This window comes from Calonectris borealis, chromosome 15 (assembly GCF_964195595.1).
Source record: "Calonectris borealis chromosome 15, bCalBor7.hap1.2, whole genome shotgun sequence".
In the NCBI taxonomy this organism is placed as follows: domain Eukaryota; kingdom Metazoa; phylum Chordata; class Aves; order Procellariiformes; family Procellariidae; genus Calonectris; species Calonectris borealis.
In genome coordinates, this window is record NC_134326.1 from 14,448,356 (window position 1) to 14,464,819 (window position 16,464).

Genomic DNA, 16,464 nt, shown 5'->3' on the forward strand with positions numbered 1-16,464 from the left:
AGGCGGGTGGGCGGCAGAGGGCAGGGCGGGGCCGGGCCGGGGGGCGCGGGGGCCTGGGGCGGGTGGGGACGGGCGTGCGCATCGCTGCCCGCCCCTGCCCGCCTCGGCGCACCCGCCGCCCGCTGCTGCCTGCTCCCGTCCCCTGCCCGACCACGCACCAGCTCTGCCGGCAAAACGTGTGGGCCGCCCGGAGGGGTGGCCAGCCCACCCGCGGCCCCGGCAGCCGGGCTGGGGGTCCCTTGCTGCCCTGCTGCAACCGCCCTGAGGGGCGCGGGGGCCGGGCACGGTGGCTCCAGGGAAGGCCCCGCAGCCGCTCCCGGTGGAGCCTGGCCCGGGGCAGGGATGCGTTGCGCCAGCGGAGAGGATTGAGGACAAACGAGTCCCGTGGGCAGCGGGCGCAACCCCTGGGCCCGTGGTGTGCCGAGTGCCAGGCTGCCAGGCGGGCGTGGGGCCTGGGGGCGGCTCGCGTGTCAGTGCGCTGGCTGGGGAGGCCCTACTGCCCCCCTCCCTCCCGCTCCCCACCGCCCCTTTTCCTCCCCTCCCTCCCTCCCTCCCTCCCTCCCTCCATCCACCCATCCCTCCATCTCTCCCTCCCTCCCGCGGTCGCAGCGGCCCCTTTAAGCGCGGCGGTGACGTCAGGGGCGGGCACAGCTGGCGCTGGCGCGCCGCCCGCGGGCACAGCTGGCGGAGAGGGGGGGCACAGCTGCGCCGCGGCCGCGCGCTGCCGCTGCCGCTGCCGGTGCCGGTGCCGCATGGCTCCGCCCGGCGCCCTCCGGGACCTGACGCTGGCCCTGGGGGCCGCCGTGGCCGCCCTCGGCTCCCTCCTCTTCATCGCCTGGAAGATCTACTTCCGCGGCGCCGGCACCGGCACCGACTGGGGCGGCTGGTGGGAGCGGGAGCTGCGGGAGCTGCCGGACCGAGCCCCCGCCGGCGACGCGGTAAGGGGGGGACGGACCCTCGCCGGGACCCCCGGCCCATCGCGGGACGGGAAGCGCACAGGGTCGGGATCTCCCCGGGATCCCCTATACCAGGATCCCCTATACCGGGAGCCCTTTACCGGGATGTCTCCGATCCCAACGGGGCAGGGACGGGGCAGGGGGTCGGGATCCCTCCGACTGTCTCACACCCCCGAGACCGCCAAGCTGGGGAAGGGGCAGGGGGTCGGGATCACCCCTGTGGCTGGGGAAGGCTCTGGGTCGCCAGCAGGACCCCTCTGAGCACGTGGGGCTGGAGGAGGGGGCGCGGGGTCGGGATCCCCCTGGAGCCGACCAGACTGGATTCCCCCTTGGGGACCCTCCTGCAGCCATCCTGGTCCCCGGTCTGAACCACCTCTGGAACCCCCTGGGCTGGAGACGGGGGCGCAGGGGCTGGGGGGGCTGGTCTTGCTCCAGGCTGGTCCTTCAACCAGCTGCTTGAGCAGGGGCCTGCGGGTCCCGGGATCGGCCCCACACCCTCCTGCGTCCCCACAGCTGGACTGGCGGCAGGTGCTGGTGCTGGGGCTGGATGGGGCAGGGAAGAGCAGCGTCCTGCACTACATCTGCAGCCAGACGGCCAAGGAGCGCATTGCACCCACCCTCGGCTTCAACTCTGCCCAACTCTATGTCGAGGGGCTGGAGATGGACCTGCTGGAGGGTAAGGCTGGCCTGGCCCCACCGCATCCCCCGGGGCTGAGCCTGCACGACCCGAAGGGTTCCCCCACCTGCCGGCACTGGGCTGGGGGTGCAGAGCATCCTGGGCGGCGGGAGCGTCCCAGGTGGTGGAAGCATCCCGGGCGGCGAGAGGTCTGGTTTCCTCGGGTGCCACAGGGAGGTGGCAGCCCTTTTCGCCCCCGTGCAGGGGCCTGATCCTGCTCCCTGATCCTCCCACAGTGGGGGGCAACCAGAACCTGCGAGCGTACTGGCCCCACTACCTGAGCCAGGCCCATGTGCTGGTGTTCGTGGTGGACTCGGTGGACAGGTCGCGCCTGCTGACTGCGCGCCAGGAGCTGCACGCGCTGCTGGCTGCAGAGCCCCGGCTGCCCCTGGTCGTGCTGGCCAACAAGCAGGTGGGTGTCCGTCTGTCCATTCGTCCCTCCCTGCAGCTGCTGCCGGGGCTGTTTGAAGTGAAACTGTCCCTCCCCAGGGCCCCGAGGGGAAATCCTGATACCCCAAATCCACCCGCTCTTGCAAAATCCGATTTCTCAGGGCCTGTCTCCTCCAGTCCTCGTCAGGAGGCGCGGCTGCCATTGCCAGTGCCCCAGCTAACGACTTTTAGGAGAGTACCCAGGCAGCAGCCTGCAAAATCCCCAGGGGAAATACGTTCCCCAGGCAGGAGGCCAAGCGCATGCCTGGTGCTGTTTCCCATCAGCTTCCTGCGCACGATCCCTGCCAGGACCGCACAGGCAAGACGGGGCTCCTGCCAGCCGGCAGCGCTGCTCCTGGCACCGCTCCCCTCCTGAGCGGCCGCCTTTCTCCCTCGCAGGATAAGAGCAACGCCCTCAGCACGGCAGAGCTGCGGGAGGAGCTGGCCCTGCACACACTCAGCGGGCAGCGGGAACTCTTCCTCCTGCCCACCAGCGCGACCTGGGCCAGCCTGAACACTGCCACCAGCGTCCTCCATGTGAAGAGCCTGCTGGTCACCCTGCTCTCCCAGCCCTGAGCCCACACGTGGGGCGGACAGGCTCCCACCCCTGGCACAGCTCCTCTTCGGGGACTGTGGTGCAAGGATGGAGGCGGCTGGGCAGGAGCCCTGGAGCTCAGACTTGCTGGTAGCGGGCTGCCAGTCCTGGGGTGTTTGTTGCACCCCACAAAGTTTGGGATTGAGCTGTAGCATGGCTGTCCTCGGGGAACACGAGCAGCGGGCTCTGCTCTCTGCCATGGGGAGAGGGCAGCCACCTCCAGTTCAGGGATGAAGCCTCCTTTGGGATGGTGGCACGAGAACGGTTCTTACCTCCTGGTGAGCGGGAACATGCGGCACAGGGTAGGGCCCCGCACCTTCACGGCAGCCCCGCATGATGTTAAATGAATGGGGCTGAACAAGCGAGGTAACCCTTTCACCCACTGGCACAGACAGGTCATCCCAGGGGATGGGCTCTCCTCCCTGAAAAACATGAGGAGTTACTGCTGGTGCAGCCCTGCCGGTGCAGCACACACCAGTGGGAATAACCAGCTCAGGCTGTCCCTCACCGGGGCTGAGCACAGCTCTCAATTCCCCCAACTCTGTCTTTAAAGCCCTGTTTGTGAGAGATGAAGGCAGGTATCGGGCAGCCCTGCACTGCCCCTTCACCCTCAACAGGGGTAAAGACGGGCTGTTCGGTAGGAGCTGCACTCAGCAGGCGTTTGCCCCCCTGCCTGGTCTCCCCCCCTCTCAGCTGCCCCAGGGAAAAGGGGAAGGAGCCAGGCTCAGGTCCCGCAGGAAGCCCTACCCACAGGCAGAAGGGCTGCTGGGTCACGCCATGGGGCGCTGGGTTCTGGAAAACTTATCGTGGAAGCTGGGGAGCACGTCGGGGAAAGGGGAGTATGCGCCCGCCGGTCTCAGCTGCAAAACCTTTTGTACAGTCGCTCCTTCCCTTTGTCAATAAAAGAGGCTGAATCACTCTGCGCTGCCCTCCAGCTCCTTGGCAGGGAAGGGGCCCCCAGCCTGGTCTGCAGAGCTGGAGGCAGGAAGGTCGCTCAGGGAGGGAAGGAAGCAGCACGTGGCCCCGCTCCAGCCTCTGCTTACAGGGAAATCAGCAAAGGCCCAAGTGCTGCCTGCACCCCGTGGGCCCCCAGCCCCACACACGCCCGATGCCCATGTCCCGCAGGTTGGCACCAGGAGCTCTCCGAAGCGGGACTGCACCAAGTGAGAGCCCGCGAGCAAGACATTCACACCAGCTTGAAAGAGTAATTTATTTTAACAAGGCAAAAGAAGCGCCAACCGCCACACAGAAAGGGAGCGGCACAGCACATTCAGTCCCAACGCCACAAGCCAGGAGTCTTTCATGCCTGGTTATAACTGTCTCTGTCTAATGAAGGTCCTTCCTCCATCGCCAGAGGCTTTGCATAGCTCAACTTGTTGGCGCTGAGCCTGTGACTGTCACCTGTCTGTCAGTCCCCGCTCGGTTCAGAAGATGGTCACATCAAACCTGCACTTGCAGGCAAACCTGAGAAAAAAGGGCAGTCACTGCACGTCCATCTTTTCCTGCTTGAGTGACGCAATGAAATCCTTGTACTCCTCAGGATAGAAATTCTTGTACACATTGATTTTTCTCTTAATCTGCTTGGGAGTATCCTGGTAGTAGTTCTTCTCATCTCGAGCCATTTCCTGTGACAAAGGAAAGGGTAAGTCAGAGGAGTGGCCCCAAGAGCAAACACCAATCCAGCCCAGCCACACTCCAAAGGCCCACCCAGGCCGGCTGTGATCACTGCATGACTCAGACAGGGATCTGGCCAAGGTTCAAAGCGCGGCTTCCCCTTAACAATCAGCTGACTGCAAAACAGGAACCAGGACAGAGAGGATTAGCGATTCCCATCCTGCAGAAGATCCAGGAGTGAATCGCCCTGGGTGCTCCTCGCTCTGGGACAGCCAGTACTTACCTTGTAGTTCTCCCCATGGTTCTGTATCATGTACCGCACGTAGTCAATGAGATCTCGTGAGAGCGTGTTTGACTTCTTCTCGGGGAGACTTGCCTCATATTCCATCTCTAGGCAGAGGGCAGAGACACCATGAAGCAGGGGAGGGAAGCAAGCTGCACCTCAGAGGACCCAGCCTCTTCCCAAGATCGAGCCCTGCCAGTACTGCAGAAAGGACGTGGCTCCTGCAGCACAGCTCCACTGCTTGCACACACAGGGCTGCTTCCCAGCACGATCATGCAGGAAAACGAACAAGACAACAGCCCTCCGCATAGGCTGCAGGCATCCAGGCCTGCGCTGCGGCTCCTCTCCATCTCACACCACGAGGAGTGGAGCCTTTCTGCCCAGGCTGCAGAGCGTGACTGTTCGGAGCTGCCCAGCCCACCACCAAAACACGCAGGGTACTACAGCCACAGTTTCTTGTTACCCTGGTGCCACACACCAGCACGTTTCAGAGTGACAAGAGCTCTCTGGGGGCTGCAGGTAGAAATACTGCAAAAAAGAGAGCACAGGAGGGAAAAGGAAATTCATGAGACAAAGGACACACGGGAACAGCAGAGCTGCTGTCCTGGCTCTCGGCTCAGCTCCACCCTGGCTGGGAACCCCCAGCTGACTGCTGCCGGGGGGTACTCCTCTACAAGCCCGCAAGCCTGGACAAGAAGTAACCCCCTTCCCTGTCCCTGGTACAGCACAGAGATGAGAGACAAAATAACCCACGGGGCCTTGGGAGAACCCCAAATGCAATGGCAGCGGTGTGGTTCAGCAGGAAACCTGCCAAGGCTGGAGGCGGTGAAGCACTCCCCGGGGAGGACAGAAGCAGCACTGACCATTCACCACGTAGGGCTTCCGCACTATTTTCTTTCTTTGCTCCTGTCCATTGCTTTCCACTTCCATCCCCTGTGTAAAATGAGAGAGAAGGCAACTCAAGAAAAACCCATTTAGAAGAGAGCTGTGTCCCCATACGTTGCTCCAAAACTCCCAACTGCTTATACAACAGCTGCAAGGTCCAGCAAATCTCAGCTGGCTTAAACAGAGCCTTATTTGCACCATTAAGCTAGCCCGTGGGCAAGCCTGTCGCCCAAGCAATACCATGTGAATGGAGACATGTAACAAACAAGGTCACTCCTGTTTTTTTTCATGAGTATGATGTTTCGTGGGGCCACCTTTTGCCTGGAAGCATTGCCCACCGACGCAGGCCGGCCAGGCTGGCACTGCTGTAGACAAAGAGGCTTTCTTTGTTATCAGGAGCAACTCGGCTGCAGTGTTCCCAACCCCACCTCTCTCTGGCAAGTCCCAGGAGAGTGACTGATGTTATTTACACTTGTTCCAAAGCCCATTATTTCCATGTGACACCGTAGCTCGTTCCCACGCCAGGATCTTGGCAAGAAAAGTGTATTAATAACGATGAGAAACCCATCCACCTACAGAGACTGATCCAGAGCCACCTGACCCACGCTCCAAGGCAGGCTGCTCTCCACGCTGTTCTTCCCCAGTCCGGCTGTGTGTCCTGGGGGAGGTCCGACCTTTCACCCCCCCTCAAAGGAGCAGCCCCAGCCGAGCTCCCCTGCCCTTCCCCGGCGGCGCACGGCTGCACTTACCAGCAGCTTCTTCTTGGGGATGGGGACGGCCTTGTTGGGATCCTCGGCCAGGCCCATCTCGGCCAGGTTCTGCGCCACCGACTTGGTCGGGTCCCAGGCATGGCGGATATGCGAGCTGCGTGGAGACAGGCACCGGCATCGCGGGCTGCGTGTCGCCCTCCCCACAGAGAAGCGGCCCCCAAGCGCCCACCGAGACGTGTAGCAGGTCCCCCCGGAGCACCCACTCCCACAGGGCGGCGGGCTCACGGCCGCCCTGCCCACAGCCCCCCCCGTGCGCCCACCCACCGCGGCCCTCACCAGGCGATGCGCGGGGCGGCGCGGCGGCGGGCGCTGCGGTAAAGCCGCTTGCGGTTGAGGTTGTAGGAGTACTTCTGCCGCCGGCTCTTCCCCTTCGCCTTCGGCATGGCGGCCCCACGCTGCTGCTGCCGCCGCCGCCGAGCGTCGGGCCGGGCCGCGCGGGGCGGGGCCGCGCCGCGGGGCACCACGGGAAGTGTAGTCCCGCGCCTGCACGTCGTCCGCTGGCTGTCCCCGCCACGGACTACAACCCCCGGCATACCCCGCGGCGGGGGCGGGTCGTGCGGCCTGCCGGGAGCGGTCCCCCCCATTGACCGCCGGGAGCGCGCGTCGCTTCCTGGCTACGGCAGCCGGGGAGGGTCGCGGGTGGTCACCTTCCCTGCGGGCCGCAGCGATGGCGGTCGGGCCTCCCCCGCCGCTGGAGCCCAGCCCGCTGCCGGTGTTCAGCGAGGAGGGCTTCGGGGACAAGTTCCTGCGCAAGACCCGCGAGAACCCCCTGGTGCCTCTCGGTGAGGGGGGGACGGCCGGGGGGTGACGGTGGCGGGGTGCGGTGAGGGGGAAGGGCCGGGGCGATGGGGGCTGGCGATGGCGGAGGGCAGCGAGCGGTGGGTCGGCCCCTCTTGAGCCCAGACCCGAGGGGCTGCCCTCCGGGGAGGCATCCCTTGTTCGAGGGTGCTGTCTAACGAGCCAGCAGCGCTCAGGTGCGGGGCGGCGTGAGGCGGGAGGAGGTGTGAGCGGATCCTCGCAGCCGCTGCCCTGCTGCGCTGACCCGTCCCTCCGCCCTTCCCCGCAGGCTGCCTCTGCACCGTCGGCGTCCTGACCTACGGACTGATCAGCTTCAAGAGAGGCAACACCCGTCGGTCTCAGCTGATGATGCGGGCACGTATCCTGGCCCAGGGCTTCACCTTCGCGGCCCTCCTGGGAGGCATGGTGGTCACAGCCATGAAATCTAGAAAGTGAAATCAGGCAAGAGAGAAGCTGCGGGCGGGCGCCCGCCAGCCTGTGCTCCACTGGCAGGGTGGATTCTGGCTGCAGATGGAGTTTTCTGAGAGACAGTTGTGATGTCTCAGTGGAGCCAGTGTCAGAGAGGCTCTGTGTTCCAGAGCACTGGAAATGCAGCTAATACATCTCTGTGATTAACCTGAAATTTGGGCCGTGGCATTTTTTGATTCCCTGAGAGCTTATCCTCCTGCCACACTGGAGCCTGCACCTCATTAAGGCTCTCCACCCCCGTCAGACCTCTTGTCCCTGCTTGGTGCTGTCACAGTCTGTTAAAATTGTGTCCTGTGGGTCATGGTCTGCACTGAGGTGTGGCTTTAGTCAGGCAGTGCACCAACATTTGAGAAATGAGCTGCCCGGGTAGGAAGGAACAGCTCTGTTTATGGCTTGATCTTGGCGGGATGTTGTTCATAAGCAGTGGGTGAGTTGTTTGGGGAGAATATGTAATCTGTTCGGTTGCAATCGGTGAGTAATAAAGTGAATTGCAGCGAGATTCTGACTGATACTGGATTGCAGAGCATTGAGAAGCCAGAAGAGTAAACAGTGTAGGAGGGAAGGGGAGCAGGCACGGCTGCCTCGAAGCTGTGGTGATGCAAGCAGGACACAAGAGATGTAACTCCCTGTGAAAACAACTTGGGAGCTCGCATTTACAAAACAGGGCCTGGCCTGGCGTTCTCTGGGACACGCTGCTGCTTTGGCTGCTTTTGCTGGGGAGTCGGTTGCTGCGCAGCTCGCTGCTTCGTGTGAGCTGGAGCTGGCCGCTGAGCAAGTGCCCTGTTCCAAGAGGGAGCTGCGCTGCCTGCGTTGTGACAAACATTGTCACAGGCAGCTCCAAGTCCTGCCATGTTGGATCGTTTGGATCATACCGGGGTGTTTAGTGAGCAGCGAGACTAAGACGACTTTGCTCTCCCGTGTCAGGGCCGCAGAGCAGGGAGGAAATGGGGCCGTAGGCTCTGCTCGCTGTGCGGCTGCGGCAGCTTGTACCTGCCTGTAGGCAGAGCGTGTCTCTGCAAGGGAAAGGGGCACAGACGCTACTAACCCTGCTGCAATGTTGAGCTGCCTGGGGCGTTTTCAGGCTTTGCTCTCTGGGCGTCTGCGTGTTGCTGCCTGCGCCATAGCCCTCCCTGGCCTGCGGTGGCGTTGCAGCTGGCTGCCTGGCAACTTGCTGATCCCGCTTTGCCATTACAAGCAGCTCTGGAGGACAGGGTGAGGTGTAAACTTGCTCTGCCCATGAACAAGTGCTTGGTTTGTCCTGTGTGGGGAACCATGGTGCCGGTGGGCCTCGACAAGGAGAGGGGGGAAGGGTCTCACCCAGCAGAGCTGATTTCTGAAATGCAAGGGTGGGGGACAAGCCATCGCCGGTGCTGAGCAGGGTGAGCTCCACCTCAGCACCGGGGAGCCCGGGGCTCTGCCTGCTGCGGGGCTGTGGCGCTGCCTGCCTTCCCTCATTGCCTGCCTGCTCAGCACGTCTTTCCCAGAAGAAACGGCTTTTGGCTGCCTCGCTGGCACTTCCAGCCCGGCCAGCTTGGGGCAGGGGTGCGAGAGGCAGCTGGTGGGCAGATCTGCGAGCGCAATCCCTTGGCAGCCCTGGCAGCCTGGAGACGGGCACAGTGGGCTGGGGAGCAGCTCAGCCCGTCTGGACACGCAGGAGCTCGCAGGTCCCTGAGGGCAGAGCGGAGCCCCCGGTCCTGCTGCCACTGCTTCTGCCCCAGCTTAGCGCAAACCCTCTGTCTCTTCCCCTCGCTCCTACTTTTTCCTGTAGGATGTGGTTCTCCTCCAGCGCCGTCCTTTCCGCAGAAGGCTTCGTAGCTGTGAGTTCTCCTAAACACACGTGTTGCTGAAGCAGAAAGATGACAGTGCCCTGTAGGATTGGAGATGTCGGTTTATTGTAACAGGTGATTCGAACAGTCACAGATACCAAAGCTGAGGGGATATAGAACAGCTGTAGGCACGGCTCCCTGGGAGCTGGCTGCCCCTGCCTGACACGGGGTGCACGGCAGCCAGGGGACCCAGGGGCCTGGCTGCCTGTGGGGGCTGGAGGGCCAGTGCAGGGGGGCTCCCTGCCCCCGGGAAGCAGCCAGAGGTGCTTCCCACTGCTCTGCAGTGAAAGGCAGAGGCAGGTAGCTGAGTCCCGAGGTATCCTGCATCGGTGTCCATCCCGCACTGCAACAGAGCTGCCTATGCATGCTGGAGCGCAGAGAGACAGAGAAGGAGCGACCAGCCCTATGGACAAGAGTGCACAATCCCAGCACACATCACCGAGTGACTCCCTACGCACCCATTTCCCTTCCCAGCCCACCGCTGAGCCTGTGCCTCAGAGCCAGGGGTGCCCAGTCACTCCACGAGGGCTGCAGCAGCAGGGCAGGTGACCTTCCTGACTCGTGGAGCCGTAGTTGCAGGCCAGGAGAGCTCTGCATACTCACTTTTCGGCTGAGCAGGGCTCTGCAGTGAGGCTCAAGCAAATGTTTTGTGGGCTCTGCTCCATGTCCCCCCAGCCTGCTGCTGCGAGCCCTTCCCAAGCCCCTGGCGGGCCAGAGCCAGGGCACAAGCTCCAGGCTGCCCTGCAAGCGTGGTGCACACAGGCCTGCCCTTCTCTTGCTACACGGGAGTTTTGCAGGTTTCCAGGACTGGGCCTCTGAGCCGGAGGGACTGGTGCTGGCCACACCAAGCAGAGGAGAGAAAGCCAGTGTTTGGGCTGGAAAGCGTGTGCCTTGCAGGGCGGGGAGTGGGACTGAGGCATCTCACCACGCTGCCTTAGGTGTGCAAATCCAGCAGGGGCCACAGAGAAGCCACAGAGCAGCTGCAGACAGATACGCAGCTTGTTCTCCAGGGACAGCACAAGCTCCAGCACCAGAACTCTGCCCAATCCTGCTCTGGGCACCTGGGTTAGGGAGCTGAGGGCTCGACCTGCCCCACAGGAGCTGGACTTTCATATCTGCTTCCCTGCAACCACACAGCCTCCGTCTCCCATCCTAGTAGCAAGGGAAGAAGCAGAGCACAGCTGAGGGCCCCCGAAGCCTAGCACCCCACATTCCCAACTGCTGGTGGTCTTGGGGGAGGGACAGGAAACATCCTGCACACTCACCCCATGGCCCCTTCCCAGTGCCCTGCACCACCGTGCTGCCTGGCGCCAGCAGCCCCACAGGACAGATGGGACATGGACACTGCAATTGCTGCTTGGAGCCCCGCCAGCTTTTTGGGGTGCACAGCCAGGCTGGGGAGAGATCTGCTGGGCTTGGGGCAACTGCTGGCAGTCCCGGCCCAGCCTGGGTACCTGCACTTACATTCCTCAGTCCCTGCAAGCCCAGCAGCATCACACTGCAGCTGTGCTCCCCGCAGAACCTTGCAGCGCAGAGCTGAGTTAGGGCTGTTCCTCCACCCTCACAGCCCCGCAGCCAGCTCTGCTCTAAACCCTGCTGGAAAGGCAGATGGGAGCCAGGGGTCCCCCTGGGATCGCTGCCTTGGGGCTAGGACCCAGGCCCAGACACAGGGCTGCCATGCCCGCACTCGCCCACCGCCAGGACAGCCGCAGGCAGATTTATTCCTGGCATAGGGGTGAGGTGGGGAACACGGGGTGAGGTGTTCCCCCTCTCACTGAGCCAGGCCCCTGGGCACAACCTCCCACAGAGCCCAGGCCGGGGGCTGCCCCGCTAACTCAGCTCTGCCAGCCAGTGTCGCTTCCCGGGGAAATGCCACAGTAATAAATAAATGTAAAAAGAGACCAATGCACCTTTTAAGCAAAGGAAAACCATGGGGAGAAGTACAACCAGTGACTCGAGCACAGCCGAGGCGCACACCAGGGAGCAGGGGGCAGGCAGGGTGAGGCCCCTCGTGGGCTGGCCCCGCAAAGCCGCCCAGCTCAGTGAGCCTGGCCGAGCCCTGCTGCGCTCCTGGCTGTGCCAGGCGGCAGCTAGCGGGACAAGGGCGTCTGTTTGAGGGAGATGAGCACCGAGCGCATCCGCGAGACATCCTTGCTCTGCTTGCTGCTCTTGGGGTTGAAATCACAGAGCTGGGCCACCTTCTCCCACTCGGAGCCTGGGGTTTCCTCCTTGGACTCCTTCAGGAATGCTTCCTCTGAGGCCCTGCGGAGACGTTGAGGGTTGTCACTGGCAGAATCCTTTCCAAGGAGACCCTCCCCTCTATCTGGGAGCCCCTCGTGACCCCGCTTCCTGTCTCCTTGCTCCAGCCGATGAGCTCAGTGTCCTCCGGGATCCGGAGACACACGATGCTCAAGGCTGCTCTTGGCTGCACTCACCCAAGATATCATTCATCCAGGGGCACGGGGGTGTCTGCCTGCTCCCAAGACTCTTCCATCCCCAGAGCTGTCCCCCAAAAGGCACAAGACCCCACGGCTTTGCCTCTTCAACCAGCCCCCACAGGGGCATTTCCAGGAGCTCCGCTTGCCTCCTAAGACTCCACCACTTGGAGACGCTCAGCTGCAGCATCCTCCCTCTGGGACCTCACCAGGGCCCAGTACCTCCCAGCATCCCCCCTTCCCTTGGCTGGGCAGCCAGTGCTGGGGCCAGGACCCCCAGACCCTGCGGGGCAGCATATGGTCTGTACGAGGCACATACACATAGCCAATCACATCGGCGTCCGGCTGCTGGTAAAAGGCTTTGTCAGCGATCCTAGCCCCGAGGCCCAGACAGAGAGAGAGCGCAGAGCAGACAGGCAGGCAGAGGGTTAGAAAGAGAGAAACAGAGAGGGGGTTAGCGTCCTTCCACAGAGCGTGACCCACTCATCTCAGCATACACGGCACCAGGAAAACCTGCCGGTGATGGCAGGGCTGCACAGACAGTGCCCCAACCCTGCCCCAACGCAAGGCCCACATGGAGGGCAGGAGGCACTGAGATCCCACTGTGATCCCAGTGTGGTCCCAGCCAGGATGGCTCTGCACAGCCACCGGCACCGCTCAAAGCCCTGGAGCCTCTCCCCTTGCCTGGCAAAGCTCCATCCCCGCAGGGCTGGGCCCCGCTGTGGGGACAGAGGTCCCCCAGACGGCCCAGGAAGGCAGATCTGGCTGCACAGCGGTTCCCGTCGCAGCCCTTGTGGCCACACTGCGCCCAACACACCTGTTGTTTGCCCGGTTCTTCTCCATCTGCTCATTCTGACGCAGGTTCCACTCCTCCAGGTCCTTCTTGGCCTTTTCACGCCATTCCTGCTCAGTCACCTTCGATGCCGCATCTAAGGCCAGGGCGAGACAGACCCCACCAGTCAGACTGGCACCCACTGGGTCTGCTGGGCAGCCCCTCGGCAGGCAGGACAGCTGCAGCCCCCCAGGCCTGTCCCCAACCCCCACTAGCACTGTCTGAAAGGCATCACTGCCCCAAGGACAGCAGATCCTTGGCAGGGACACCCACAAGGCGTGGGGCACAAGACACCTCTCTGGGATGCAGCAGGGTGAGAGACTCTGACTGCCATGTCACAAGGTGCCACGAGCATGGCCACACATGGCCTTGGGTCTCACCCAGCTCCTCCAGGCGCTTCTTCTGCTCCTCCCTCCACTTGCGGATGCTCTCAGGTTCCTGGGTCAGCCGGTCAGCCTTGGCTATGGCTGCGTAGGCGTCCGTGGGGCCGTTGGACTCCTGTGGGACATAAGCAGCTCACCATCAGCACCAGCTCGTCCCACAGCCCAGCCCAGCCACCTCGAAGGGCTGGTAGTGGGGCAGGACTCCACAATCCCAGCACTCAGACAAGCCAAGACAGGAGGCAGGAAGGGTGACAGTCTGGGACACCTGGGACAGTGTCCCCCAAGCGCTGCTCAAGCTGCTGTCCCAGCTCCCAGCCCCAGACCCTGCCACCCAGAAAGACTTCCCAGCATTCCCCTCCTTGACTTGATGCTCGCTGCCAACACAGCTCTCGCATCCTCTGGGCAGTCCCACAGCAGAGGACAGCCACCGGCTTTGCGACATGCTCCCCATCAGTACTGGGCTTCCCCGGCCCTGACTTGGGCCAAGGCAGCCCCAGGACTGAGCGTCATTACAGGCTTGGCCACAACAGAAGGGGAGAGCCCAGGCGAGAGGCAGGGCCCAAGGGAGGTACAGCTCTCTGCCTGCACAGCGGCCCACAGGCAACAGCCTCCCTCCCAGCTGAGCTGCCTGTACGGCTCCCGCCAGGCCCAGCACCATGGCTCAGCACCTCTCCTAACAACTTCTGCTGGCCAGGACGCCCAGCCTGACACCGAGCTCAGCAATGGGATTACAGCTCTCCTCCAAGATCCCCAATCTAATCAAGCCTGTCCCATCTCTAATGTGATTATCATCCCATAAACTAGGCACAGGCAATGCACGTGCCACACTGCTGGGCACCGTGTGGGGTGAAGGGCTTGTCAGATGCTGGCACAGCTTCTCCTGTAGCCAGCAGAACTGGGCTTTGGGCTCCAGAGGGAGATGAGACCCAGGAGGGTGGCCCCCATGAAACACCCTTGGGCATGGGGCAAGTGAGTTTAATGGGAGATGCCGCCAGGACTTGGCAGCAAGGCCACAGCAAAGTGAGTGTCCCATGGCAGCCCTGTCCTGACTCTGGACTCTGCCAAGAGATGCTCCTGACTGCCCCAGAGGCCTCAAGGAGCTACCCAGGCTGGAGAGAGGGGGTTTCTGTGCGGAGTGGAGGATTTGTCATCTGCTCTTAGGGCCCAGGCACTCCTTCAGGGCACAGGCCACCTGCAAACAGATTTGGGGCAGGTCATGGCAGGCAGGACCAATCTTCTCTTCAAAGAGGGGTGAGAATGGAGCACCCAGGACTCCCCCATGAGACCCAGACTTTCCCAGGAGCACCATAGCTGTTCTGGGGCTGGATAGCAAAGTCCAGTCAATCCCAGAGGCAGAGCAGCAGAGTGCTGGCCCAATACCCACCCAATCCCCCTTAGCACCACTGGGCCAGGGCAAGCGGCTGAGCTCTCACCTGAAAGACATCTCCATTGACAGTGGCTCCTCCATTCTGGAAACCAGCTAGAGAAAAAGGAAGAGAGAAAGCCAAACACAACTATGGCAGCTGCAGATGATCCCAGAGGGGCTGGTGTTCATGAAACTGAAGCAAATCAGTTCCTGGGAGTTTGTGCCATTTCCAGCCCAGCACACCCATCCACAACAGCCCTACATATGTGGGCTAGGCCCCATGGTCTCCTGTCCTTGGTGGGATTCAGCCAGAACTTCTCTCTCTCCCAGACAAACCTCTCTGGGCATTTATGTCTTTATGGTGTTTTCACTGGTGTTTTATCTTATCTGCAGATTAAGGAAACTGTTCCAGGCACGGGGCTGGACACAGGCAGGTGTGCTCTGACTGTAGAAAGACAACCTGACCAACCCCAACCTGCAAGCGGCCAGGCAAAGGCTGCCAATGGACACAGACAGCTGACCCAGAAGCTGTTGGCTGAGTGCCCAGCAGTGCAGGGTTGCGATGGGAAGGTAACCCTGCCAGGGACAGAGCCCACAGAAACACTGCAGTGTGCTCCACCAGGAGGGGAGGGCAGGTGTGCATGCCAAGGTCCTTGAGAGCCCACCTTGAGAGCCCTGGGACGAGCTGCAAGGTTAGAGCGGGGAATGAGGCACCACTGACACCCACAGCTGGGGTACAGCCCCCTCTCCCCCCAGCCCCAGAGAACACCAAGCTGCACACCAGGGCCACGAGGCCAGCCCCATGCCAGGCTCTCCGCTGCTAGGCAGAGAAGAGGCTTTGAAGGAGGCAGACTCCCTGCTCTGAGCTGCCACAGCTCTGATGACCACAAGGCTTCTACCGGCCAGCTAGCTGCAGTCACACAACCGCACAGCCACAGCGCAGCTCAGACAAGCACCGTCCCCAGAGTGCTCGCCCCCACGGTGCAGCTCTGACTACACCCAGCTCCAGCCTGTCTGACTGCATTTATCACCATGGCTGTCAACACGTCGTCGGGCCCAGGTCTGCCTCCGCAGCCCTGTGTGTGGAGAGGTGAAACCACTGCTCCACAGGCAGCACAACGAGGCCCTGCAGGCCTGGGTTAGGGGAAGGAGTCAGAGTACTGTGGCAGCAGCGTCCCTATGTCCATGCGGAGAGTAGACCCTGAGCCCCTGCTACCTACCAAAGCCCCCGCAGACTGGAGGCAAGAGATCAGGATTAGCACCTTCTACTTGCAGGGCCTGGGACCACAATGTCCCCAATGGAAATGCCTTCCATTTTGCACCCCAAAGAGCTCTTCTGTCTGTGGGGACAGTGACAGGGCTGTCATTGCTTCTCAGCTCTGCCTGGATGCCTCTCACATTGCCCTAGTTTGGGGCACTAAGACATGGAGACGGGGGTCCATCCAACCCAAGGAATCCAGCCTGAGCACATGGGGGAGGAATCATCCCACAGCTGCCAAGTCCCAGCTCAGGATTCACCGCACATCCTGAGGCTTGAGATGGCCAACATCCAGCCCTTTGGGACCAAGCACAGGCCCTAGATAGCCCTTGCTGGGACATAGGCCTGGTCCACCAAAGAACGCCATCGCCTGCCCATTGGGGGTGCAGCATGGACCCCATCACTCACTGGGGGTGCAGTGCATCCCACGGGAAACCCCAGTCCCACGGGGGACGCATCCTGGAAGGAACCCCTCCCTGCCCTCGGGGCAAGAGGGGGCACAGACCTCCTTTACACCCACGGGGTGGCAGCCCCTTCCGCGCCCACCGGGCGCGCAGCCAGGAGGACCCCGCGGGCCCCCGACCGTGCCCGCCCGGCGCAGCGCGACGCTCACCCGGTTCCGGCGGGGCCGCCTGCCCGGCCGGGGCGGCGGCCGATTCGCCGTCGGTCGGCCCGAAGCCCTCGTCGTTCTCGATGCCCGCGATCTCGCTCTCCTGCTGCGCCAGGAAAGCGGCGGCCGGGTCCTCCTCGGCGCCGGCCCCCTCGGACGAGGAAAAGAAGCCGAAGTCGTCGGCCATGGCCGGCCCGCCTGCCCCGCTCCCGCTCCGACTGCGCGGCTCGGCTGGGCTGGGCCCGGCTGGCCGCGGGCGGAGCTGTCACTGCGGCGGCGG

At 62.7% G+C, this 16,464-nt stretch overlaps 4 protein-coding genes across 5 annotated transcripts; 2 read left to right on the top strand and 2 right to left on the bottom strand.

The window, feature by feature from the left end:
• Nucleotides 1–633: 633 nt before the first annotated feature.
• On the top strand, nt 634–3,573 carry ARL10 (ARF like GTPase 10). Its single transcript, XM_075164326.1, has 4 exons — nt 634–938; nt 1,470–1,632; nt 1,869–2,044; nt 2,461–3,573. The coding sequence occupies exons 1-4, from the start codon at nt 753–755 to the stop codon at nt 2,635–2,637; spliced, it is 702 nt and encodes a 233-aa protein (XP_075020427.1). The 5' UTR covers nt 634–752; the 3' UTR covers nt 2,638–3,573.
• A 279-nt stretch (nt 3,574–3,852) lies between these two features.
• Nucleotides 3,853–6,639, bottom strand: NOP16 (NOP16 nucleolar protein). Its single transcript, XM_075164325.1, has 5 exons — nt 6,485–6,639; nt 6,188–6,302; nt 5,417–5,486; nt 4,554–4,660; nt 3,853–4,281 (listed from the first exon to the last, which is right to left on the bottom strand). Exons 1-5 carry the CDS (start codon nt 6,589–6,591, stop codon nt 4,138–4,140), a joined length of 543 nt encoding a protein of 180 aa, XP_075020426.1. The 5' UTR covers nt 6,592–6,639; the 3' UTR covers nt 3,853–4,137.
• Nucleotides 6,640–6,776: 137 nt separating this feature from the next.
• HIGD2A (HIG1 hypoxia inducible domain family member 2A) lies at nt 6,777–7,628 on the top strand. The gene is made up of 2 exons (XM_075164329.1): nt 6,777–6,990; nt 7,275–7,628. The coding sequence occupies exons 1-2, from the start codon at nt 6,876–6,878 to the stop codon at nt 7,439–7,441; spliced, it is 282 nt and encodes a 93-aa protein (XP_075020430.1). The 5' UTR covers nt 6,777–6,875; the 3' UTR covers nt 7,442–7,628.
• Nucleotides 7,629–11,195: 3,567 nt separating this feature from the next.
• CLTB (clathrin light chain B) lies at nt 11,196–16,460 on the bottom strand. Of its 2 annotated transcripts, XR_012675926.1 has the most exons (6): nt 16,188–16,457; nt 14,384–14,430; nt 12,948–13,065; nt 12,553–12,664; nt 11,736–12,037; nt 11,196–11,562 (listed from the first exon to the last, which is right to left on the bottom strand). XR_012675926.1 is itself a non-coding variant. In XM_075164328.1 (5 exons), the coding sequence occupies exons 1-5, from the start codon at nt 16,369–16,371 to the stop codon at nt 11,391–11,393; spliced, it is 633 nt and encodes a 210-aa protein (XP_075020429.1). In that variant the 5' UTR covers nt 16,372–16,460; the 3' UTR covers nt 11,196–11,390. The 2 variants fall into 2 exon arrangements, 1 of the variants encoding a protein (XP_075020429.1); XM_075164328.1 differs by lacking the exon at nt 11,736–12,037 and having other exon boundaries at nt 16,188–16,460.
• Nucleotides 16,461–16,464: the final 4 nt, after the last annotated feature.

Bases quoted from the DNA above. Each gene is read 5' to 3' on its own strand.
- ARL10 (XM_075164326.1), top strand. From the start codon at position 753: ATGGCTCCGCCCGGCGCCCTCCGGGACCTGACGCTGGCCCTGGGGGCC. The intron at 939-1,469 runs GTAAGGGGGGGA...GCGTCCCCACAG, and splicing joins GAGCCCCCGCCGGCGACGCG to CTGGACTGGCGGCAGGTGCT. The intron at 1,633-1,868 runs GTAAGGCTGGCC...ATCCTCCCACAG, and splicing joins GGAGATGGACCTGCTGGAGG to TGGGGGGCAACCAGAACCTG.
- HIGD2A (XM_075164329.1), top strand. From the start codon at position 6,876: ATGGCGGTCGGGCCTCCCCCGCCGCTGGAGCCCAGCCCGCTGCCGGTG. The intron at 6,991-7,274 runs GTGAGGGGGGGA...CCTTCCCCGCAG, and splicing joins GAACCCCCTGGTGCCTCTCG to GCTGCCTCTGCACCGTCGGC.
- NOP16 (XM_075164325.1), bottom strand. From the start codon at position 6,591: ATGCCGAAGGCGAAGGGGAAGAGCCGGCGGCAGAAGTACTCCTACAAC. The intron at 6,303-6,484 runs GTGAGGGCCGCG...GTCTCCACGCAG, and splicing joins GCCGCCCCGCGCATCGCCTG to CTCGCATATCCGCCATGCCT. The intron at 4,661-5,416 runs GTCAGTGCTGCT...CCCTCTGCCTAG, and splicing joins GAAGCCCTACGTGGTGAATG to AGATGGAATATGAGGCAAGT.
- CLTB (XM_075164328.1), bottom strand. From the start codon at position 16,371: ATGGCCGACGACTTCGGCTTCTTTTCCTCGTCCGAGGGGGCCGGCGCC. The intron at 14,431-16,187 runs GTGAGCGTCGCG...CTTTTTCTCTAG, and splicing joins GGCGGCCCCGCCGGAACCGG to CTGGTTTCCAGAATGGAGGA. The intron at 12,665-12,947 runs GTGAGACCCAAG...CCCTGGCCTTAG, and splicing joins GAAGCGCCTGGAGGAGCTGG to ATGCGGCATCGAAGGTGACT.